At 41.5% G+C, this 25,779-nt stretch overlaps 1 protein-coding gene across 1 annotated transcript; it reads left to right on the forward strand.

Annotated features, from left to right (window-relative positions):
• Positions 1–994: 994 nt before the first annotated feature.
• THAP12 (THAP domain containing 12) lies at positions 995–20,486 on the forward strand. The gene is made up of 5 exons (XM_425679.8): positions 995–8,493; positions 14,623–14,743; positions 16,247–16,354; positions 17,311–17,347; positions 17,629–20,486. Exons 1-5 carry the CDS (start codon positions 8,036–8,038, stop codon positions 19,575–19,577), a joined length of 2,673 nt encoding a protein of 890 aa, XP_425679.5. The 5' UTR covers positions 995–8,035; the 3' UTR covers positions 19,578–20,486.
• Positions 20,487–25,779: the final 5,293 nt, after the last annotated feature.

Here is a 25,779-nt window from a genome sequence, read left to right on the forward strand (position 1 = left end):
GTCTCATTTAAAACCATTCCCCAACCTGAACCTCCCCTGATGCAACTGAAGGTGATTCCCTCTCATCCTGAAATGGGTGTTTCTGGTTGTGAGGAGCTGGTTGTTTTGGGCCCACACCTGTGCTAAAGAAAGCTTTTTTTTTTTTTTTTTTTTTTGCAGAAATTTCTTACCATCTGTAACCCACAGAGGGTCTTTTAGCAGGAAATCATATAAAATAAAAGGAATTGAGACTTCTTCCCCCCCTCCCCCCCCACATAATTTAAAAGCTCCAGCCTGCGGAGGCTTTTGCTGGAAATGCCAGCAGGAGAAACTCCCTCTGTTCCTGTCTAGACGTTTTACTGGGGAAATGTGTGGTGTGGTCCTGGTGGCTTGCTCGTGTGCAAGGAGCAGTTCTCCTTGTCAGCAGCCAAAAGGAAAATGCTGGCTTGGTTATCTTCGGTAATTCTGTAGGAAAAGAATAAAATACTCTTAGAAATGAGCAATCTCTCTGCTGAGCCCAAATTTCTATTCTGCCTGCATTTTGTTTTTAGCAAGAAAACAAGAGAATCACAGATTCAGAGAATATCCTAAGCTGGAAGGGACCCACAAGGGTCATCGAGTCCAACTCCTAATAATCTTATTTTATAGCTTGCTTGCAGAGGAGCAGACACAGCTGGAAGGTTTTTGAGGTGAAGACAAGGGGGATGGTACTCTTTGAAAGGCAATGCCTATTTCCAGATCTGCAAATGCTATTGTTTCCACCTAACTACAGAAAAAATGTTTATTCCTTATGATTGCTGATGAACATTTTCTCACATGCAATTTCCTATTGTTCTCCACAGCAGCATAAATCTGAAGCACTTGAAAACGATTATGCTGAACGGTACAGGAGAGCTCAAACAATTTTCCTTCTCCTTTTCTTTTTAGTGCTTTCTTAAACAAGAACCAGCTGAAGGCAAATAGCATCATCTTTGCATAACATGCCCTAACAAAACCAAATGCCCTAAGCTTTGCAGGAAGCTAAGGAGGATGTAGACAAGGATGGTGCTCGAAGTTGCAGCTTTTCTTTGTAGCTCAGAGGTTCCATTGCAAACCCAGCTTGAAATGTGACTTTTAGTTCAGCTAGGCAGCACAGTAGGAATGCCACTTACCAGAATAATACAGCCCTTTTGAGATTTATTCATCAGCAGTAACTGTGATGCTCTAGCAGAGAATCATTTTTATTGCATGAGGTAAGTAAATCATGCCCTGAGCAAGAAACTACTCCATTTAAAAAAAAAACAAACAAACCATATTTTATATAATAAGGTGTAGATGTTAGCTGAATACTTTCTTGAAGTTTTTTTTTGTGTTTATTTATGTATGCTCTCTGTCCTCATGCAGCGAATTCTCCGCTACTTGCTAACAATGCAGCTCATGCTGGTACCTTTTCTCAGAGAAAGCATGAATAATATGTTTTCTCAGTTTGGCTCAGCAGCTTCAGTAAACGTAATGAGCTTGGTTAGGTTTTTATCTGTTTGTTTGTTTTTGAAGATCTTACATTTTCTTCCAGAATCGACAACAGGGTCAAGTTATTACAAGCAAAGCAGACAGACACGCACCAACACTCTCATGAGCACATATGTATATGCTCAAGCAAACCATATACGCTACATTTCTTTCTGCACACAGAGTGAAAAAAGGAGATGTAAAACATGAAGCAGTTATGTATGAACCGTCTGAAGCTGCGACTGCTGGGTTTCTGCAGATGTCCTATGTCATTTTCCAAGAACACTTCTTAGTTTCATTAAGGATGAAAACCCAGACTTGGAAATATGTGGGAGAAGGTCCAGAAGGTCTGAAGGCCAAATTCTGCCTGTAGTTACAACAGCACAGTTGTTCAGAGCCACCTACTTAGCTACCATCAATTCATCAATTACCCGTACCAATGGGATGGCTGAGATAGTGTAGACAAAGAAGAAAAAAAAAAGACACACAACAAAACTACACAAAAGGAATGAATCCTGAAAAGCATAAGAGGTCATCTGGACTCAGAATGATTGCATGGAGCCTGCTTAGATAATTTAGGGTAATCCAGGCGGGCCACCCAAGGGAGACCACGACTTGACAACATTTCTTTATGTGTGATGAACAGAACGTCAGGAGCATTCCAGTTATATGCTAAAGAATGAAAATCAGAACAGGGTGGTTTAGACTTCATTAATAAGGAATCATGGCTAAATACCCCATGGGTGACATTTTCTCAGTGCATTCACATAAAATAGACTGATTCATTGCGGGTTCCAGAAGAAAATGCAGAATGTGAAAATGCCAGCTTTTTCTTTTATATATTCTTAGTTGCCTTCCACCTTCTTAGTTCTTATTACCTACATCCTCAGTTTCTGACTGAGTCATCAGTTACAGAGGCTCAAAATTACGGAGCACTCTGACTTTCCCAAAAGCAAAAGCACAAAGAAACTTGTTGAGAGCAGCTCGGTTTCATCATGATTCCTAAGGATGCAGGGCTCATGCCATCATGCTGTCAGCCAGTTCTCTCTCATGATAACCAGTAAATCTATGGAACGTTCAACTGATGTCAACAAGTCATTCACAAATTGGTCCTATAGGTCCTATAAGACTTAGGTCTAAAAGTGTTAACAGTGCATTACTGTTAGCTTTTCTATTACAGCCAGCAGACACAGATGAAATTAAAGCTCATTAGTCCTGAAGTATTTTCATCTGTTGGTAACCCAACGAGCAGCCCTGGGCAAGTTTCACCTTTCTTGTGCGTCCATCTCCATTCTTTGTAAAGAATTTAGAAAACAAATAGCAGGATGATGTACATAAGCCATGCATAATCATTTATAACAGCATACTGCTAGGCTTATAAAGAAATGGCCCAATTATATGCATTTAAGCAAAATCCATTCCCACTTAGGTTAAGAAATACAGCGACCATCGAGGACCCCTATATTGTTTCACATTCTCTAGGACCAGATATAATTATTCAATTCTCATCAATTACAGGCACTGGACTAATGAATTACAAGTTTTCTGGGAGCGTATAGAACAATCTGTGTCTCACTGCACTTCCCTGTACCTCATAAGATAATGGAAGGGAGAAGAAAACACGCTGTGGTTTCAAGGCACCAGCAGTGATATGGCACAGCACAGGGGAGAAGTGGTGATTTTCACTTGGAAAAAGTGATTTGTATGCAGCCCAGGTCACCAGCAACAAAGCCATTCCTCGCAGCTCTTTGGGGGCTCATACAAAACGAGCACAGCAGCCTCTCTGCTCTTCTTGCTGGATTATTAACTGCATCTCCACTCACGCCACTACAAACTCCATTCTCATTGTGGCACACAGCTGACAGACCTGCATTCATCCGAGCCACAAACTCTGAAATGCCCTTTTTCTTCAGAGCAGCCTTTTGAAGGTAGAATTGAGGCACATCAGCTTGGTACTACATGAAAAACATGCACAGCTACTTCTTTTCTGTAAATGGTTTATTTTCAGTATTCAGAGTTTTGTGATAATTTGAAAAGTAGAATTGGAAAAATCAAAATATTTTATCAGCAGGCAAGAAAGCCATGACACTCTTATACTACGGCAAATGCAAGTTTGTAGATAATGTAAATTGCTTTGGAATTTAAAGATGCTGTAAAATACGTTCCATGTTTTGCATAGGAGATAGCTCAGATTCTAAAAAGAGTTAAATCCTTTCTTGCTCTTTTTTTTATTGCTGTTGTTTCCATGTTAAATGGCCTAACCAACAGAGCTTCCACTTCTCTTTAGAGATCACTCAGTGACTCGATGCATTTTCCTGACATAAGCATCTCCATTTTAATTTTATTCCATTACCCTCAGACAAGTTCTAAACTCCTTCCCTCCTCAGACCCTTTCCCATCGCATTTTCCTCCTGGCTAAGATAGAAACAGAAGCCTCAGCAACATTCAGGCGCTGGCAGCTTGCCAGGGGAGCCTTTTATGCACAGCCTTGTCAGAAGCAGGGATTGTCACGGTGGGCTCAGAACTATTTGTACTCGAATCCACAACAATATTTCAACTTATTTCACTGGAGAGAGCTTTGCGTTGCCAGTTATTTTTTCCCCGTTTTAAGTAATGCATATTATATTCAAAACCTGTAGATATTTTGCAAATAGGAAGAAATTCAGTGCTGAAAGTAGCTAAATTCAGCAAGACGTAATGCATGGAAATACCACTGGAGTTAAGCATGGCTTTAAACATGACAGGGAGGCAAAAACTTGATTATATAACCTGAAACAATATTAAAAAAACCACTTCATTGTGTCATTCTGAGCAATGTCAAAGAGCAGCTTACAGTCAAAGGCCTCTGCGGTTCAGAGGGACAGATGGATACCTCCATTCTCTTTGTAATGTATAACATTGGTTAACAATGCACTGCGAAGGAAGCAAAGGCACTTCCCAAAACAGAAAGCATGGGAAAAGGATCAAAGATGTCATTACACTTCAACTTGCTAAAAATGCATGCTGGAGCAGCATTGTATCAGCTGTGATCACTATACAGAGATTGGACAACAAAAGCAGCTATGTTGATAATAGGAGAAATAATTAAAGATTCTAACACCTAATGGCCAATGAAACCAAGCATTTCCTCATCTGGATGGCCACAGTCTTTACTTTTTCTGAACACTTATCGTATTGTTGCAGGATAAAAGTGCCAATGGAAAAGAAAAGCAAGCTGGTGCTGTGTCTGCAAACCAGAGTCATGAGCAACACCTCTGTCACTGTGCAGTCATCCCTGAAATTTTGGGAAAAGCATGTACTTTTTTAAGAGGATTCTCTTAACATGGACCAGATACCAAGCACACAGACTTCCTGCTGCTCCTGGGCTCAGGCACATACAGAGGGAAAATAAAAGATGTCTTGTATTCTCTAGCTCTATATATTCATGTCTTGTATTCTCTAGCTGATATAAATGAAGATCATATAAGTGAAAACAATGTATATACAAAAGTCCTTCATGGTGATATTGAAAAAAAAAGAACATGGCAAAATGGGAATGTAGCTTACTGTACACATATTAAATATTCATCTGGCAGTGCCTGATTAGCTAATGTCTGTATTTTGAAAGGCTTTTCTCTCTCTGAATACTCATATCAATATACTGTACAATCAAGGCAGTGGATTGAGGAAACAAGGCCTGCAAATTAAGGTTAGCATCACCAACTAAAAATGAATGCCTCCAAATGGGCAGATGGACAGGAATTTGTTAGGTTGCTGCTTTGTGAATCTCTGCCAGAGCTAGAGATAGCTCTGCTAGCATGTGCTGCCCACAGAGCAGCACAGGAGGTTGTAATCATCTGCTTTGGCTGGAGGAACTTTTCAGAAACTGTAGCAACTGCTTATAATTAAGAAAGCTGAACCCTATGCAGAGTGAAATAGCAGTAATCCAGAAGGCAGACCGTTTTTAGCTCTGTATAAGTCATTTGGAAAGCTATGCCAGTGCATAAATAACGTTGTTTGGGCAGACCTTGACTGACACAGATTGTACCCCTGCCTAAAAGTTGAGTGGCACAAAGCCAATTGTCCTGTTTTCTCACGGTGCAGACTTGATACAAAACCTGCAGAAACCAGCATTCTTTGAATCAGCCACTATTTCTGTGAAATAAAAGATCCCAGTAAAACAGGGACAACACAATGGGAGTTGGTCTGATGACCCTCAAAGATTTTCACTAACTTTCATTTGCAAAAAGTTAACCACGAGGATGGAGCCAGAATGCAGCATTACTTACAGTCACAGTTAAGCTGCACATTGGTCACCAGCATTGCATACTTCAAAATGCATTTGCAGAGGTCCTCTCTTGTAGTGTACATTATTCCCCACCTTTGCCTTTCAATCCTCCAGAACTATAGGTGAGCTCTGAATGCGAGCACTGCTTTTTCCATCCTGTCATTGCAAACTCCATCATGTTTCAGCAGGGATGCAGATACAAATACACACAGATACCTATGGGATTAAACTGACATATTTTTAGTTCTTACAGTTATCCCAACAGCAACGTGGCCATATGACTTGCAACAGACCACGTAACAGAAATTCATTAAAGGATATTAGACTTCCAATACTCTCTTGCCAATAAACTTTTCAATTTTGCTAACAGGAAACCTGTAGAACACCACAATATTTGAATGCTATTAGAAAATAAGGATGTACTAAGCTGCACTCAGTGAAAGAGACATCCCATTCACTTTCAGAAGCACACTGAAGAGATTATTTTGCAACCATGTTACATAAAGTCCTAGAGTTCAGCTGACCTTAGCAGAGGTGAAATAAAGCAATTAAAAATCCACATGAACACACATAGGAACACACATAATTCCTTTAATAATTTATCTGGATGGTACAGATTATCTGCATAACGCTATTAATACAGTACATGCTCTCTATGCAATGTAAACAGTATACAGAGAAGGTTGGAAATACATTCTGAACAACATATGAATAACCGAGAGGGTAGTTAAAAAAACAAAGAATAAAATAAAAGCTGTAACATTCTTGTATGGTGAACAGAAGTTGTCATTGGCAAATATATGCCATGGTTCATTTATTTTTAACACCATTGTAGTCCTCTGGTTTGGCTTTTCAGAGTCTTAAGATCTACATGCAATTCCCTTGTTTGATGGATCAGTTTTGAAGGAAAAAAAGGCCCTTCAATCCTGGGCAAAATATATGAGCACTGCCATTACTAGTGAAGGGAGAAGAGGCATTTTTTCACACTGAAACAGGTTTTTAAAGTGTTTTAAATTAGGAAGCTTCAAGCTCATATTACACGTTCATGCTGCTAAACCACTACTGTGATTGAAAATGATCCTGCTCTCTTGTGCATTTCTCTATATCAGCATGAGCATTTATGCAATCTGTAGAGCAAATCAAACAACCAATTCACCTGAATTAAAACTAATCTATCCAAGATAAATTCATGTATTTAAGAACCAAAAAAGCTATTTCTGATCTGATTAATTCCCTTAAAGAGTTCACTGGATATGAATGTTGATGATTGTCTAGACAATGAGAGCAATTAGGTGCAGCTAAACACATCTTCAGCATCAGCTGAAACTACTCAAAAAGAATGAATAGAGCTAAATGGCAGAGCCAAAAGAATTAACATCACATAAACTCACGCTATTTATATTAGTCCAAATGAGATATGCTTTGAGATTCCCAGTTTGAAGGGCACTTGATAATAAGGCTTCCTTATCTAGCAGACAATTTTTCTCCTACTCACACCAAACAAAAAAAAAGCTGGAAAAGTTTTAAGCCCATCCAAAAGAAAACAAATGATTAAAAAAAAACCAAAAAAGTCATAAATTTTTGTTCAAATGTCTTTGAAAAGACATTTACTTAGCCTGCTTCATTTCCTCAGCTTAAACTTCCAAAATCCCACATTTATCTGTCAAGATTCTGTGTGTCTTTAAAACTCTATCAGAGATGTCCATAGCAAAGGAGAACTACTGCACTTGAACAACTCTTGCTTCACATCATTTATATGTTTCAGAATGGCCGTGCTTTCTTCTCTCACTATGAGCAGAACATATTTAATGACTGAGCCCTTGGTCTGTCTCAATATCCATTCAGTCCGTGTGAATACCTTCCTGAAGAGCTAAACAGAATACACAAGAGAAAAAGGTTATGGCCTTATTCTGTAACTGAGGCTTATTTTCAGGCTAAATACGCTCAGCATCACCCAAACGTTATTTAAATAGGCTGTGCAATTCACACTATAACTTCAGCCATCTTAACAGTTCGTTTGTGTCTATGAGGTAAACTGCAGGGTACAACACTTCTTCTCAGCACACAACTCTCTTTCTACCATGAAATAAAGGATTTTAGCCCTTTGTTCTTCTGCTTGATGTACTTTCTCCTTTGGCCCAAGCACTCTCATAACGGAAACTGTGGAGATTCAGGTTCCTAACACGGATAGTTTACTAATGAATTATTTATTAACAGTTTGTTTCCTCCCTGCGCACCGCCAGCCTCGCATACCCTCAGGGGAAAAGGCGGGAAACGCTGTCCCCCCGCCCAGCTCTGCGCATGCGCCAGGCTCCCTGCGGCTGCCTCACTGCGCAGGCGCGTCGCCCTCCCGCGCTCTCCTTACGACGGGAAGCGAGAAGGGCCCGCCAGCAGCCCGCATGCGCACCGCTCATCTGGGCTCCGCATGGCGCATGCACACTGCGAGCGGCCGGGCTCAGTGCACTGTGGGAAGGAGGCGGCCCTTGTTCCCGGCGGAGGGTGGCGGTGAATCCTCCCGGCCGCTCACAGCAGTGTGGAGCCGCTTCCCCCCCCTACCCCTCCTCCCTCCCTCCCCCCCGGCCTCCTCCTCCACCTCCTCCTCCTCCACCCCACATCCCCCCCCTGCGGCCCGGCGGATTTAAAGGGGCAGCCCCTCCGATCCGGGGGGCCATGCCGAACTTCTGCGCGGCCCCCAACTGCACCCGCAAGAGCACGCAGTCCGACCTGGCCTTCTTCCGCTTCCCCCGGGACCCGGTCAGGTGAGAGCCCAGATCGGGAAAGACAACCAGAGAGCGACGGGGAGGGGGGAGCGGACACCGGGCCTCGCTTCTCCCTTCAGAGCCCGGCCTGACACTCCGGCGGGGAGGCGGCTCGCTCCCTCCCTCCTCCTTTTTCCGTGCTCCTCCTCACCTAGGCGGGAAGACTCCGCTGTCAGGAGCCGCCCGCTTCTCCTCCTGGCGGCGGCCGCCCGCTCTGTGGTGCCCGAGGGGCGGAGCTCTGCGGGACCCTCCGGCCCGCGGCGGGAGGCGGGCGCGCTGCTGCGCATGCGTCGAGGCGGCCGCTCGCTGCTCCCGTTGCACCCCTGTATCTGGGGGCTGTGAGAGGGAACAGGAGTGGGGGGTTGGATGCAAGAGGAGCGTGAGGGAGGGCGTGACTGGCTCTGAGAGGCCGTGAGGGACTGTGAGAGGGTGCCAGGGTGACGGAGTGAAGGGTTGCTTGGCTCTGAGGATGCCTTGCTTTGACAGGTGTCTCGTGCTCATCAGTAGCCCTTTCCATGCCACAGAGGTTAGAGAGGTTCTGGAGTGTCTTCATTCAAAACCCCTCTGGATGCTAATGCTGTGGCACTGCTGGGGCAGAGTTGGGTCAGGGGGACCCTGGGGTGTCTCTAGTCTTATCCATTTGGTAAACGGTCGAAAGGCTCAGTGCCCAGACAGTTGGATAGATAAAGAAGTGGTTGGATGGTCACAATTAAAAGGCTGTTGTAAATGGCTCTATGTCCACGTGGAGGCTGGTCACGAGTGGTGTCCTCCAGGAGTCTGACTTGGGATTGGTGCTGTTCAACGTCTTTGTCGGTGACGTAGATGATAGGTTTGAGTACACCCTCAGGAGAAGAACTCATTGAGAGCAGTTCTGCAGAGAAGGACGTAGGGATCCTGGTGGATGACGGGTCGTCCATGAGCCAGCAGTGTACTGTTGTGGCCAAGAGGGCTAACAGTGCCCTGGGTCACATTAAACAGAGTATGGTTTGCAGCCCAGGAGGCCAACCATACCCAGGGCTGCATCAAAAGAGGGGTGGCTGCAGGGTGAGGGAGTCTCTCTCTACTCTGCCCTCATGAGGCCCCATCTGTAGTACTGCATCCAGAGACTTGCAACCTCTGTGACAAGCAGCTGTCCGTGAGTTGGTGGTCAGTGGTAGAGCATCCTAAGCAACAGCAGAAGTGATGACGTATTCAAGTTCCAAGCAGAGTCTGTGTGCTAGTAAAGCAACAATCACGTGAGTGATTTAGGTCACTGAAAATGCTGTGAGAAATAAGACATGTTTAGGTGTACAAATCAACCTGTCAACTTCACCCCTGTGCCATGGAGCAGATTCTCCTGGAAGCTGTGCTAAGGCACATGGAAGGCTGGGAGGTGATACAGGATAACCAGCTTGGCTTCTCCTAGGGCAGATCCTGCCTGACCAACCTAGTAGCTGTCTATGATGGTGTAGCTATGACAATGGACAAGGGAAGAGCCACTGATGTTATCTATCTGGACTTCAGTAAGGCCTTTGACACAGTACCCTATAACATCCTTTTCTCCAAGTTGGAAAGAGATGGATCTGATACATGGACTGTTTGATGGATGAGGAACTGGTTGCAAGATCAGTGGTGGTCACTGACTTAAAATGGTGATGTGGACCAGTGTTCTTTAACATCTCCATTGGTGACATCAGCAGTGGGATTGAGTGCACCCTCAGCAGTTGGCGGATGAAACCGAGCTGTGTGGTGCAGTCAACATGTCTGAGGGATGGGATGCCATCCAGAGACATCTGGATAGGCTGAGCAGTGGACCCAGGAGAATCATAGAATCATAGAATGGCCTGGGTTGAAAAGAACCACAATGATCATTTAGTTTCAACCCCAACAATGTGCAGGGTCGCCAACCAGCAGACCAGGCTGCCCAGAGCCACATCCAGCCTGGCCTTGAATGCCTCCAGGGATGGGGCATCCACAACCTCCTTGGGCAACCTGTTCCAGTGCGTCACCACCCTCTGTGTGAAAAACTTCTTCCTAATATCCAACCTAAACCTCCCCTGTCCCGGTTTAAAACCATTCCCCATGTCCTGTCACTGTCCACCCTTGTAAACGGCCACTCCCCTTCCTGTTTATACGCTCCCTTCAAGTACTGGAAGGCCACAATGAGGTCTCCCCGGAGCCTTCTCTTCTCCAAACTAAACAATCCCAGTTCCCTCAACCTTTCCTCATAGGAGAGGTGCTCCAGCCCTCTGATCATCTTACTGGCCCTCCTCTGGATCCGCTCCAAGAGCTCCATGTCCTTCCTGTGCTGGGGGCCCCAGGCTGGACGCAGTACTCCAGAGGGGCCTCACAAGAGCCAAATAGAGGGGGACAATCACCTCTCTCTCCCTGCTGGCCACCACTTTTTTAATGCAGTCCAGAACATAGTTGGCCTTCCGGGCTGCAAGCGCACGCTGCTGGCTCATATCCAGCTTCCCGTCTACCAGGAGAACCTCATGAGGGTCAATAGGTCCAATTGCAAGTCTCCACCTGGTTCATGGCAACCCTCAATATCAGTACAAGCTGGGGGATGTAGGGATGGAGCACAGCCCTTCTGGAAAGGACATAGGGATACTGGTGGATGGCAGCTGGACATGAGCCAGTGTGTCCTCACAACCCAGAAAGCCTAGCGTATCCTGGGTTGCATCTAATGCAGTGTCAGCAGGGCATGGAGGTGATCCTGTGCCTCTGCTCTGCACTGTGAGACCTCACCTGAAGTACTGCGACCTGATGTGGAGTCCTCAGTACAGGAGAGACCATGATGGAGCACATCCAGAGGAAGGCCATGAAAATGATTCGAGGGATGGAATGCTTCTACAAGGACAGGCTGAGAGCTGGGGTTGTGCAGCCTGGAGAAGAGAAGGCTCCAGGGAAACCCTAGAGCAGCCTGTCAGTATCTAAAGGGGGGCTGTAAGAAAGAAGGGAACAAGCTCTTTCACAGAGATAAGACAAGGGGAAATGGTTTTGTACTAAAGAAGGGCAGATTAAGATTGGATCTAACGAAGCAGTGTTTTCTGCACAATTGAGTTTTGGTGCTCTCTGAGCTTCAGGCTTAATTTGTAAGGAGTCCTTGCTGGAAGATCTGAATGTTGTCAAGTTGTACAAAACTGGTCAATATGTGATTGTTTATTGTATAAAGAAAATAACCCCTTCAGTTCCTAACTTCTGTATTGAAAGGAGCTTTCATTTAATGTTTGCCACGGTAGCACATCAGAAAGAGGTCCAGAGATGTGCAGTTAATGGAACTATAAACTAAAACGTAAATGCTTAAAACTATGTTTTAAGACTTCTTAATGTATTTACTGTAAGCCATCATTTATGGAAGTTTAAAGTTAAGGGTCTTTTGGAAGAAACATATGTCAGCTACAACGAGTTGAACAGCATAAATTAATGTTTGCAAAAAGAAGTGCCCATGGAATTGGGTCTCAGTCATGGTCGTAGGAATGGCTTACTGACTTAGATTTCTACACTGGCATTGGTGTGAATAGGCATGCTTGCTGTAAACATGACTGCTTTATAATCCTCGTGAAGTAGCCCAGAATAACTTAATAAAACAGCTTAATAAAAGATTAATTGTAGGTCAGATGGGTTTGGTGACCAAAGGATTTCGTAAATTGCTGTACTGCTTTCAGTTTTTCCACACTATCTGAGTCATTGCGTATTTTCAAATCATACATGAATGTAAGTCGCTTCTCGTGCCAATAAAGGTGTGTTTTGCAGTTTTGTGCAGTCTAGGCAGTGGTCCTCACAGCAAGATCCACGTGTTTAACCATCATCTGCATTTCTGACTCTTCATCATGGTGAGGTATGAGTATTTGGAGCAAAATGTAAAATACTTTTTAAAGGGACAGAGATGCTGGAGGCAACATAAATGATTTACACTGCATCCAGACGAAATGTCATTTAAGGTTCCATCAGGTGTCAGCAGGTCCCTGAATATATTGAATTTGTGACTGAGGAAAACCTCTTTAGAACCTGTTGTATGATATGTAAGTAGTGGTGTAAGATACTGCATTGAAAGAGGGTTTTTAATTTTTGTCAAATATTTTGCAACTAAAATACTTAAGCAACAATATACAGTGTGCATTACCTGAACACCCAATGAAGGAAGAAGTTGTTGTACCTAATTTTAATTCTAAAATGTTTTTAATTGCTGTTTAGATAATACCAAGCACAGCTATGCCGGTTGTTTTCAGAAGTCTGACCTCCTTTTCCTTTGTTCTTCCATTCCTCCTTATTCAGAGGGTGTTTGTTTCGAAGCCAAACTCTTAGTAAGGCTGAGGTGCCAACTCAATGTTTGCATGTTTGACTCCAACCTGGTAACGTTTACCATCTCCCTTTAGTTATGTGGCTACTTGACAGAACACCAGCACTCCAGCCTTTGCCACTGCAGTTCTGTAGATGTCTAGGGTTCCAGTTACAGATCTTATGCTCCAGTGGCATGAGGAGCTTCGTGCCCTTGCCTCATCAGGATCCACAAACTCAGGCTCTTTGTGCCAAGGTCATGACTCAGGAGTTGACTTCAGCACAGAAGGTGGCAGCCACAGCTGCCTTTATGTAACTGGGGGAGAAAACAGGAAAGGAGAGGAGCATTTGGTAATTTTATCTTTGTACAACTCTTTTCCCCAGCATGACTGCTCTGAGAAGCTTATGGTGTCTTTTGATATTGCTGAAAAGTCTGATCTGGTGCTTAGCTTCTACTAGTATGTACTTAACTTGTTCTCTGGATGGCAGCAATATTGGAGATAGAGGGATTTGGGCTGACTTTGCCTCCACAACTGTATGCCAGCTCTGATGTATGTACTATAGACATGCCATTGCTGCCATCAGTTTGTTCCTGTGTTTGCCAGGAGGTGATTCAGAGGAGCTATCATAAAGCAAGGAGCTTTGACTTTGCACTGTGGTGGTCTTCCTCAGCCTCCCTGAGTCAGTGGAGAGAAGCAGGTAAGGTCAGGCTCTTGTTCTGATCACTCCTCTGGACCAAAGCCTTCTCCATTCACTATCAGGAGTCTCATCAGCCTTTGTGACAGCCAATATGATTGCCCTTAATTGTTTGGTAATTGGAGCACCTGCTTAGAAAGTATTAGAGCCAGACTGAATATAGTCTGCACATTAAAGTTCTCCCGTGTGAAAAAGCCATATTTATGCTGTGTGGTTAAAGGAAGAGCGTTCTCCGGTTCTCTTAATGGGGTGCTTGCATTTTCCAGGCAGGAGTGCAAGACCTGTGCTGCCAAAAGACCGAGCAAGAAAAGTGTATTTATTCTAATAAGAGATGTTATCTGTGGATCTATCAGAATAGCCTATTAGAAATGATTCCTGTTTTATGGTACTAGCTGCTATTTTTATGTTTCAAGTGCCAATTAAAAAAATAAGAAGAGAGAGAAATCTAAGTTGAAAAGCTGAGAAGTATGTAGCAAAATGATTTGTTGTAGAAGGCATTGAGAATGTAGTGAAAGTTCCTTCTCATTTGTAGGATTACTGTGATAGCATTGTAATTCTTGGTAATGTAGCTGTTTCTGGCTTTCTTCAGTTTGTTGGAGGAGGGTTTTGGCCTAGGAGGAAGAGGAGCTTGTGTAACCTCATTACACAGTTAGAATTATCAATAATAAATCTTCTGTCATATTACAGTAATGTTTGTGTTACTGTATATGGTGAGTTTGTGGTGCCTCAAGGTGCACGTGTGTTACAACAGTACTCCTTCAGAGAATTGTCTTTGTGGGAATGAAATGACTTGTTTTTGTTTTGAACTTCTAAATTCTGAGATATTAATGACTGCTGGAATCTTCTTAACTTATATGTATCATTTACTGAGCAAATGAAATAGTAGATGAGTTTTACTGGATGCTGCGTGCTGCTCCAATGTGGTTGCATAGACCCCACTGGGGGAAGTACAAGCTGTCTAATTTGCACCAATTATTGATAGTAGTGACTGCCTGGGTGATACTGAATAGTAAGCAAATGAATAAAAGCAGAATTTTGAAAGATCTTTTGATTCTTTACAGCCTTTCATGAAGGGCAGGGCTCACTGCACACTGGCTATGAGCCAGGCTTGAAGCTGTAGGGCATTTTGTTTAAGCTTAAAACTAGCTAATGTTTTCTGCTTCCATGCAGGTGTCAAAGATGGGTAGAGAACTGTAGAAGGGCAGATTTAGAAGATAAAACTCCAGATCAACTCAACAAGCACTACAGACTGTGCGCTAAACATTTTGAGACCTCTATGATATGTAGAAGTGTAAGTAAAACCAAGCATTTGTTTATTGCACCTTGCAGAACATGATGAAGATTCTTTTTAATCAGATTGCTGCATTTAATCTTTGATCTCTTAGGTAAGGGGTCTCTGGAAAAATTAATCTCTTAGTTTTAATTGACATCGTTGTCATGGCCCAGGGTACTGCACAGACTTGAAGACGTCTGTACTGGCACAAAGGATGAGGTAGAAGCAAGTAGTTTGGAATAAGAAATGCAGAACTGCTTCGGCTGGCTTAGTGATTGTGTAGCTCTGGTCTTCATTGCAGTTCTTTCTTCATGCATAACAGTGTTCGTTCTGTTTACTGTCACTATGTGTTACAACATAATATACATTTATTGGGTGTAAGAATGTATGTTTGCATACCTCTCATTATTTAAAATCATTAATGTGCTGTTACTTAAGTGTGTACATGGTGCAATTCAGTTGAATTGCACTCAGCTGTGGCCAAGGGGTCTAAACGTTCTGAGTATCTGTCAGGCTTTTGGTTCCTGCTATTTCTTATCCAGCAAAAATCATGGTACTATTTCCTGTTAGCATGAAGAATTGAAGGCTATTGCTTCATTGAGATGATGCTGATATATATTTATTTTTTTAACAGCTTACTTAGCAGTAGGAAATGGCAGATTTGTGGCTTTGTACCAACTTTTGATTTCTAGACTGAAATAGGCAAAGTTGGTCTTCTCGTTATGTAGAATAATTAAAACATGCAGGTTAGACTATGAGCTCCTAGTGGTAGTACACATGACAGGGTCTTTGTTTAGCCAGCATCCCAGAAACAAACCAAAAAACGCACATTGGAAGTAATTCTGGATCTGCAATGAAGCTTCATGAAACTGTTTGAAATCTTTGGTCCAATGACATGTCCAAACATGGTCAGTTAAAGGTCTGTTCTTGATGGAAACAGTTCAGTTTAGATAATATATATTTGCATATACTGTGAACTTAAATTTCTATTTAAAACACTTTAACTGCTGGAAACATTTATATGATCATCTAGAAGCCTTCTTCCTCTTCATCTGACAGATGTGTTTTCCTTCAATATGATCAAAGTATTTTCCTTCTGATGCATAGGTGTCTGTATGTCCAGAATATTTATTAAAAAAAAAATCATAATATTCAAATAACTTAAAATTACTGCTCCAGGGATCTGTGATATGAGGATAAAGGGGAGGAAGAAGTGGTTATACTTATTTTCTTAAACATCTCTTCTCAATTTCAGTCTTCTCTTGGCATCCTTGGAAATGGGTATTGCGTAGTAGAACTTCACGTCTGTTCTGATGCATCAGAAAGTGAACATAATTAACTGGAAAAAAAATCTTTGTGCAAAACCCACAGAAATTCATAGGTGATGCTCATTGCAAACACAGCACAAAACCCACAAAATTTCAGAGGCCACACTTTTTTTTTTTCCTCCCCAAAAGTGCAGAATTTCAGAAACTATGCCTGCTTCCCAGAGGCACCACTAATCTACATGTCTTTTTACAGAGCCCTTACAGAACAGTTTTAAGAGATAATGCTGTGCCAACTATATTTGATCTTACAAGTCATCTGAACAATCCCCACAGCAGACATAGAAAACGGATAAAAGAGCTGGTAAGTTTTTAAAGTAAGTTTGTTTTGGCTTTGTTTTCATGTTAGAATTATGAAAACTAGTAAGTTCGTGTGAAATTTTATATGAAATGTCTGATAATGTTTAGCACTTTAGTGTTTTCAGTTTCTGTACTACTATTTGAGTATAATGTTACTGATTATAAGTTAAAATCCAAATGATACACTGAAGTTTTATCTACCAAGAGAAGTTTAATGAGATAATCTGGAAAATGAGAGCTGATTGTGTCTTCCAAGGGAAGCGTATTGCTTCCTCTTACTTGTTATTGCAGCGCTAACTGCAAAACACCTTACAGCTGCAACCCTGCAAATTTTGCTCTGTGTTGACTGTTTATCTGAGTCACTTCTGTAATTCAGACATCCTTCAGAGCTCTACAAGTACAATCCATGTGTAAGGGCAAAGTCAGGCAATTTCTTGTGGAACTGTAACTTGTCAATGGCTCTTTTGGTACACTTTGTGTCTTTAGGCCTCTGTGGATTTCAGTATACTGAAAATTAAGAGGCATTTAACTCCTAAACTGTGTTTATACATCAGAGTACTACAGACAATTTCTAAATGCATTTGGTAAGTGTTAACTGAAATTTAGAAAATAATTGAAGACTACTGCTACCAGTACATGTTTGCAGTAGAATGGAATTCTTTAATGTAATTGATGTTCTCATAATTGTAAAATGCAGATTGAACAAACTCCTGATGAATGTATGGGAACCTTAGCAGTAGTAGCAAACCATTCTTTTGTGATTAGTAGATACGTGTTGTGACAGCAATAAACCACCTGAAGAACCTCCTTCTCTTAGATCGTTTAGCAACTTTTTGGTAGGTATTAACACTGTGAAAATGGTCTCATCTGCAATATTTGCATCTGACTTTGATATACTTCAGTATTTTAAGGGGGTCATGTGGTAGACAATAATATCAATATATCTTTTTTTTTTTTAAGAGTGAAGATGAAATAAGAACACTGAAGCAGCAAAAGAGTAAGTGGGCGAAATAATCAGTTCATAAAAACTTTGTTCACTAAGGCTGACAAGGAACTGTAGGGCACATAACTGTAAAATTATTTATTTGTTCAGGAGGATAATTTAGTTGCTGCTTGATTCAGATAGCTCATCTAAGCTCATTCCAAAGTAGTCAGTCACTTTAAAACTGGAAACATTCTTCTCTGGATTCCAGTAACTTAAAGGTAATAGAGATAGTAGGGGAAAGCAAATGTTAAGTTTTAGTTGTCTTAACACTTACAATATTTTGTATTTTGTAGTTAATGAAGCTTTTGAACGGGAACAGGCAACTCAAGAACTGAATGAAAGCAATGCACAAAACGCTGTCTCAGAGGAAGGTGGGGAGCAGCAAGAGGAAAAATCTGTTCCTTTAACTCTGGAAGAAAGAGAAAACAAGGATTACCTCAAGTCATTGTTTGAAATTTTGATCCTAATGGGTAAACAAAATATTCCCTTGGATAGCCATAATGCGGATGAGCTTCCAGAAGGTATTTTTACTTCAGATAACTTTCAGGCTCTGCTGGAATATAGGATCAATGCTGGAGATGAAGTTCTGAGGAAACGGTTTGAGATGACTGCGGTTAATCTTGAATATTGTTCAAAAACACAGCAGAAACAAATGCTTGAGATCTGTGAGAGCTGCATTAGAGAAGAAACACTGAGGGAAGTAAGAGACTCACACTTCTTTTCTATTGTTACTGATGAAGTAGTAGACATAGCAGGAGAGGAACATTTGCCAGTCTTAGTGAGATTTGTTGATGATTCCCATAATCTGAGAGAAGAATTCATAGGGTTTTTACCTTATGAGGCTGATCCTGAAATATTAGCTGTTAAGTTCCATACGACTATTACTGAAAAGTGGGGTCTGAACATGGAATACTGTCGGGGTCAAGCCTACATCGTCTCCAGTGGGTTTGCTTCTAAAATGAAGGTTGTGGCTACAAGACTCTTGGAGAAGTATCCACAAGCTGTCTATACGCTGTGTTCCTCTTGTGCCTTAAATGTATGGTTGGCAAAGTCGGTTCCTGTTGTTGGTGTTTCCATGGCCCTAGGAACAATTGAAGAAGTTCGCTGTCTTTTTAGTCGATCTCCACAGTTACTGGTGGAACTGGACAATACAATTTCTGCTCTTTTTCAGAACAACGAGGAGAAAGGTAACGAGCTGAAGGAGATCTGCCGTTCTCAGTGGACAGGCAGGCATGATACTTTTGAGGTTTTGGTGGATCTCATGCAAGCTTTGGTACTGTGTTTGGACGCGGTAAGCAACGATTCCACTGTCAGGTGGAACAACTTCATTGCTGGCCGAGCATTTGTACTTTCAAGTGCATTAACAGATTTTGACTTCATTGTCACTATCGTAATTCTGAAAAACATTCTGTCTTTTACGAGAGCGTTTGGAAAAAATCTCCAGGGACAAACATCAGATATATTCTTTGCAGCTAGCAGCTTAACAGCGGTGTTGCATTCTCTGAATGAAGTGATGGAGAATATTGAAGTTTACCATGAATTTTGGTTTGAAGAAGCAACAAATTTGGCTGCAAAACTGGATGTACAAATTAAACTCCCTGGAAAATTTCGCAGGTCGCAACAGGGTAACTTGGACGCTGAGTTAACGTCAGAAAATTACTACAAGGAGATTCTTAGTGTCCCTACAGTGGAACATATAATTCAAGAATTAAAAGATATATTCTCAGAACAACATTTAAAAGCTCTGAAATGTTTATCTTTAGTGCCCTCAGTCATGGGTCAGCTCAAATTCAATACGTCTGAGGAGCATCACGCTGACATGTACAAAAATGACTTACCTAATCCGGACACGCTTTCTGCTGAGCTTCATTGTTGGAGAATCAAGTGGAAGCACAGAGGAAAAGATATTGAACTTCCAGCTACTATTTATGAAGCACTTCATTTGCCAGACATAAAGTATTTCCCTAATGTATATGCACTGCTTAAAGTCTTGTGCATTCTTCCAGTGATGAAAGTGGAGAATGAGAAATACGAAGTAGGACGAAAGCGCTTAAAGGCATACCTGAAAAACACCGTGACAGAGCAAAGGTCAAGCAACCTAGCTTTGCTGAACATAAATATTGATATAAAACATGACTTAGACTTAATGGTGGACACCTACATTAAACTCTATCCAGGTAAAGTGGAATTTCAAGCAGACTTTCTTCCCTCGAACAACTCTGAAGTAACAGAAAGCGCTTAATTTTTGTTAAGCTCTTACCAGTCTGATTAAACAGCTTTTTGCTAGTTAACTTGCAATGAGGGGGGAAAAAAAAAAAAAGAGACTTGGAAATCTGAAATAAATAATCACCACAATTGTATTTCCATTTTAGGTATCAGATTTAAGAAACTGTGGTCAATAACCCACATTATGTTTTGTTAGTCTGTATTAAATATACTATGTGAACAAAAAGAAGTCTGAAAATAAGCCCATGGTTTTTGCAGAGGTGCTTTCTGCATCTGATTGACTTGACTGGGTGCTTGCTTGCTGCATCTTGGAAAGAGTACGTCGTGATGATTGTAGATCCGATGGGGCTGTTTAGAATATTTGCTTGGTTAAGGAAAAACTGAAAGTGTTAAAAAGGGTATAATCCATTTCTGTTCTGTTACTTAGAATTTGACTTTATGCTCTTTGAATTTGTCTTTAACCGATGCCCATTCAGTCAGCATTTTGGAGAATGAATTCAGCAGTTGCACAGGCCTCATGCTGTGGGCTGTTCTTGGTGTGAAGTGAATGTTCGTGGTACAGAAATACGTTTAAGGTTTCACTGGAAGAGTCAACCTCTTTAATCTCTTGACTGTTTACATTCCTTTGTGTGAGACACACAACTTTAGGCTTTTAACAAGCATGGCAGGAGTACTGAAATTCCCTAAAGACACTAAAAAAAATGAAGATTTATTCCAGAACAACATAAGTCTGTTTGACAAAAAAAAAAAAAAACCTTGAATCTTATCTTGTCTGTTTACTTGTGAACTCACCCAGGAAAGATTAAAATAGGAGTTCGTTGTTTGTCTAGAAGTAAGATTGAAAATACTGCTGTTATTTTTGGCAAGAATAAAACAGTTTTGTACAGTTTATTGCAATTTAAAATAAAATGTGAATTGCTTTTTACACAGTATTGAATTTATTAGTAAAGCGGTGCCTCTTTGAGAATGTATATACTTTTGTAAGGTACCTTTTAGTTTGGTTGTGTTTGTTTTGTTTTGTGATCCTAGTGAGTAACCTTGTCTTAAGACACAGAAACAACTGTGTAGCAATGCATGATCTGTATGTTCTGCTGAAGGTTTTCTAAAGCATTTTGTAAAGTATAAACACAGCGTTCTTAATTGTGGAAGTTTGGTCTAACTGAAGCAGTGACAGGTGGAAATAGCTTTAACTTGAATGGCTGAAAAGTTTTGTAGCTATCCCATTGCATGCCAGTTTTTTAATTTACAGCTGTGCTTCTATGTATTTTCTTTCCAGTGGAGGAAAACCCCAGCAACAGAAAATTGAATGACTGTAGAGGCGGTGATAAAATACAACTCCCAGTGTGACCAGAGGCAAACAATAAGAATAAATTTGGAAAAAAAACAAACCCCATAGCTCATTAGTTCTAGTAAACCTAGTTATTAAAATGGTTATGTATATCTTAAATGTTTTCAGGAGCTTTTATTTACATTGGAGTACTTAAGAATTACTTTTTAAAAGTGTTATCATTTCTTCTGCTGCTATTTCTACCTGATACCTGGCATGCTTTCCTGTTCACGCAGTTGTTGTCTCAGCCAGTAAATGTAATAGCTTTTAATAGCCAGTAATAGCTTGTTCTTTTCCTGAAAAGGATATATGGGGAAAAAAAAAAACAACCCACAAGTTAGAATTCAGACAGAAAATCTTTGTTTAAGAACATCTGAATTACAATCTTAATAAATAATAATGGGGGGGGAAAGAAAGGATGGGGGTTAGTGGGAAAATGATTTCCTATCCTGGGAATGTTTGTCACTTCTAGTAAACACAGCGATGTGAGGTGAGCGTTATACCAGTCCTCTATCAGGAATGCTTTAAGAAGAAAAAAAACACAGCAAAGTGACTTATTCCAATTGTTGGAATCTTCACTGCGCAGCAGACTGGTTGAGCTCCCCGAGTCTTGTGACATCAGGCAAGGTTTAATGCCTTGTGAAGCAAATTAGTTCCACCTAACTGCTGTTTCTGAGCTGTAATAATTACTGCAGGCTCATTTACTATCTAAAGAAGCTGGCTGGGTACATCAGAGGGCTGCTACTGTTTGTCTTCTTTTCATTTCTGATGAGACAGAGACCACAAAAACTGCACTTCAGCTGGTAAGGTCTGTTGCTTGAGTATAGGCATAGGTGCATAGCCAGACAAGGAAAACTGATCCCCAGTGCCATGTGATTGACTGAAAGTGCTGAAGACTCTTTGTGACTATGTAAATGGAATCTTTCTGACTGATGTACAGAGACAAATGGAAGAAGAGAAATGCAGTAAAACACCCTGCTAGCTACCAAAGTGTCTTCTGGAGCGAAATTGTGACCTTGCTAATTAGCTGGCTCCAAGTGCTTTGATTGCTTGCTGTGCTTGGTCACCACTCTGCCTTTCACAGCGATGCCTAGATTGTAATCAATCAAGAGCTCCCTACTAAGGCTATTTGAATTGTTCCTTTGCTGCAGAATACCTCACTTCTTTTTGATGTCAACACATCACTTGAGAACTTGCAGCAGGAAGTCTGAACAAGTAATGGCTTTGCAGGATCCATAGGAGCAAAGAATTAGCAGGTGGCAATGGTGGGTAGCCCTTGAACTTAGGAGGACTGTGTGGAAGAAACCATTTCCTGAAAATACAGTGGCTCCCATTTGCCGGAGGTGCAGACAGAGGAGACAACTGAAGGAGAATCCAGTGATACAATATCAAAGAGAATATTAATGCAAGAGCAGCCCGGAGATCAATAGAGAAATAACTGAAACCAAGACAAATACTCACTGAGGATAAACTTTGGTTCCATTTTTTAACAGATTTTTGAGACAGAGGGAATTGTCATCTTAAATATCCTATCAGTACAGGACAGTGTGTGTTCCCAAGGTGCAACTGAGGTATTTGCCTTGCTTTGACCTGGCTTTTTGGAATACTCTGTGTAACAAAGCAATATGTTTGTTTCAATTCTTTTAAGTGTCCCTGTTGAAATTCTCATATTTTAGTGAAAGTGGACTTTCCTCAATTGATGGTATTTTGTGTAAACAGTGCTTGTCTTAAGCAGGTACAAATTCTTTCCTTTTCCCATACATTAAGTTTTTGTTAGAATGCTCTATTGCTCCTTTCAAAAGTACTGTGTAGCTTTCTACCTCCTGTAGTGTTTTTTCTGTCTGGCTATAGAAATGTTTTAACTGCTTGTCTGGCTGCCAAAGTTCTGCTGTAAAGAAGTAGAGGACCAGAACCACTTAACGATTCTGGGTGCAGCTATCATGTTCCCCATGCACTCTGTTTTATGTGAAACACTGCAAATCTCAGTGTTGCCAGAAACATCCAAATTAATCTGAAAGGATGAAAATAAATCTCTTTGCTGGATCTGTTCCAGGCAGCAGTTCCTAATATAGACTAACAATAGGTGTTATCCCAAAGTAGGCTTAATATTCAATAATTTCCAGACCTCTAAAGATCCCTTGTTTCCTTAAGGGAAAAAAAATTCTTAACAGCGAATCATTTTCTACCCACCATTTCACGTATGTGTAAGCAGTGAGGCATCAGCAAAAAATGGAATTGGGGATTGTAGACAGTTCTACAGCAGTTTCAAAATATGTGTGTGCTTATTATATGCTGCCCTTACTTTGCAAAATTGTGTTAATTGAACAGATCGTGTTCCATAACACTGTAATTGTACACTTTGTTATTGCCACAGTTGTCTGGTTGTTTTTTTTTTCCTATTTGTTTTCATGTAGCAAAGCAATCTTTTCATAAAACCTTACTTCTGTGTCTTCTGTTTTAGCTTGCATCATAGTTACCCCTGGAAGTGTCTTTGAAGGCAAGGCAGGTACAATTTATTCAGTGATATTGAGGATCAGGAGCAGTGCCCTGGTGACAGAACAGGACCTTTGCAGGTCCCTGCTCCTCTGTTTTGCGGCGTCCTAAAGTTAAACATCATCAAGTAAGCATTCTTTGTGACTGCCCAGGTAATCTTACTGTAAATGTTGATGCTTTTGTGTTGCAGTGGCTGAAGTTCTGCGTAAGATTCCCAGCTGCTCTGCAGAAGTGTTAACTGGCATCAAACTCTTTAGGAAGAACAACTTAGTTTCCTAATTGTAGATCTTGAGGTACAGAAAAAAGATGGCTTTTACCAGGTCACTGTGTCCTCCAGCTTCACCTATATACAGCCCGCAAATCTTCAGGCATTCCTGACCACGTCCTCCACCAGCAGGAACTCTATAGCAAAGCATCTGTAGGGGCAACAAAGGTTTCTTATTTCATGCTATGAGCCTGCAAGCATATCTTGCAGGCAATGGTTAGAAAGTAGGGGCATGTGACAACTCTACTAAAAGATAATGAGCAACAGTGATTTACATTTTAAAAACTGAGATCACTGTGAATGCCCAGAATCTGCTAATAGTTGCAGGTGTTCTGTGGCATTTTTCACTGCCAGGTGGCTACTGAGTCTCCAGTCATTTGTGACAATCTACGGTTGAAGCTTGAACTGGAAAAGTACCTTTATTTTCTTACTCTTGGAAGAACATCCAGAAGGTCTACTCAGCAAGATGACAACTCTGACGTGGCCCAAGAACTGCAGTGGGATTTTCTTGTAGATAAATTCTGGCAACTAAGAGAGTTTCTACCGTCAACAGGATGTGGTGTTTGAGGGGAAGAACTGAAAGCCATCACCTTGCTGCTTTGTCTCCTTTTATCCTTTTTATTCTTAGAGCAGAGGAATTTCAAGCTTTGTGGCTCATTCTTAATGAAGCAGCAAGACGCTTCTGTACAATGTATAAAAATATCTGGTATTTGTAGTGCCAATCCTGAAGAAGCAGATGGAAATTTCTTGACCATTCTTTCGTTCAGTCCTCATACTCACTAAAGCAGAGGGCATCCTTAGTGCTCACCATCACAGGAAATGCCTGTTCCTGCTGAATGCAGTGCTGCCAGATGTGAAAAAGGCCTGAATAACCCACAACAGTGATGCTGGTCATCCCAACAAAGGCAATGAAGACTTCTGAGCTCTTTCCTGAAGGTTGGGAGATGGAGATTGGCTGCTTCTTGTTGTATAATTTACTGGACCAAGGACAATTTACCAGTACTGTAGATAGAGAACGGTTTTGCTCAGGTCTTAAGGATCCTTGGAACAGTTGCTCACCACCTACTTGACATCAGCCTTGGGAGTTGGAGTATTTAGTGAAATACCTTTCACAGCAGGTCCAGCAAGCACTGGAACAGTGAGGGTAGCCAGTAATGATGAATGTATCACACCTGTGTTCCTATGAAAGTACTACAAAGTGAAAATAAGAGGATATCATACATGAGCTGCACTGCAGGGTAGCTGGGTCTCCACCTGCAATCTCAGATCCTCAGTCCACCTCCAAGGGAATGTTATCATTGTCCTTAAAGCAGGCTACGAAGGGATGGTATGTGCAAGTGCGTGGTGCTTCTCAGCAGGCCAGTTCCCAACTCTGCTTGTCCATACTGTACACCTCCCTTATTATTGTGTCCTAGCGAACTGATGAGGGTGTTTGGGGAGTCTGGGGAGCAGAAACATCCTTATTTATATGTAGAAAAGATTTTCAAGACTATCACAGTCAAAGAATGGTTGAGGTTGGGAGAAACTTTTGGAGGTCAAGTAGGTCCAACTATAGCAAGTGGCCCAGGACCACGTCCAGGCAGCTTTAGATCTCCAAGGAGTTTCTACTTGTTTTTTTGTGGGTTTTTTGTTTGTTTGTTTCAGATAAATCAAGAATAGATGACACCAATACAAGGTCAGCTGTATTTCACTGTGAGTCTTAACCTCTGCTGGCTTCTCCACAGCACAACTTCATTGCCTGGTGAAGACACGTGGTATAGTATGCTCCTTGTAATGCATGACTCAGTTCAAATTTTTATGCTGCATCCCTCAACTCTGGCATCCAGATGCTTGTAGGACGTGTCCAGGAACTATCAACATCTCTTTAGATCAGTTGTCTGAAGGTACATTTCTTCTGCTTAATGTTGGCTGTGTCTCTCTGGGAAGGGCTGGTTTCCACTTAAGGGTCTCATCAACTGCTAGAGCTCTTCCCCAAGTGATCAACATTGACCAAGAGATTGACCTATGTGGTAGGATGCTGCGTTTAGCAATGGGGAGTGGGGAAGAAGCCAGGTTTGGGGAACAGGACAGTGTGCAACTTGTCTAGAAGTTCCAGGCAGAACTGATTCATTATCTTTTCTTTCACAGTCATGT

Source organism: Gallus gallus, chromosome 1 (genome assembly GCF_016699485.2).
Source record: "Gallus gallus isolate bGalGal1 chromosome 1, bGalGal1.mat.broiler.GRCg7b, whole genome shotgun sequence".
NCBI classification, from domain to species: Eukaryota; Metazoa; Chordata; class Aves; order Galliformes; family Phasianidae; genus Gallus; species Gallus gallus.

Coding starts and splice junctions, on each gene's coding strand:
- THAP12 (XM_425679.8), top strand. CDS start 8,036: ATGCGCCAGGCTCCCTGCGGCTGCCTCACTGCGCAGGCGCGTCGCCCT. Junction 8,494..14,622: donor TTCCCCCGGGACCCGGTCAG/GTGAGAGCCCAG, acceptor GCTTCCATGCAG/GTGTCAAAGATGGGTAGAGA. Junction 17,348..17,628: donor AACACTGAAGCAGCAAAAGA/GTAAGTGGGCGA, acceptor TGTATTTTGTAG/TTAATGAAGCTTTTGAACGG.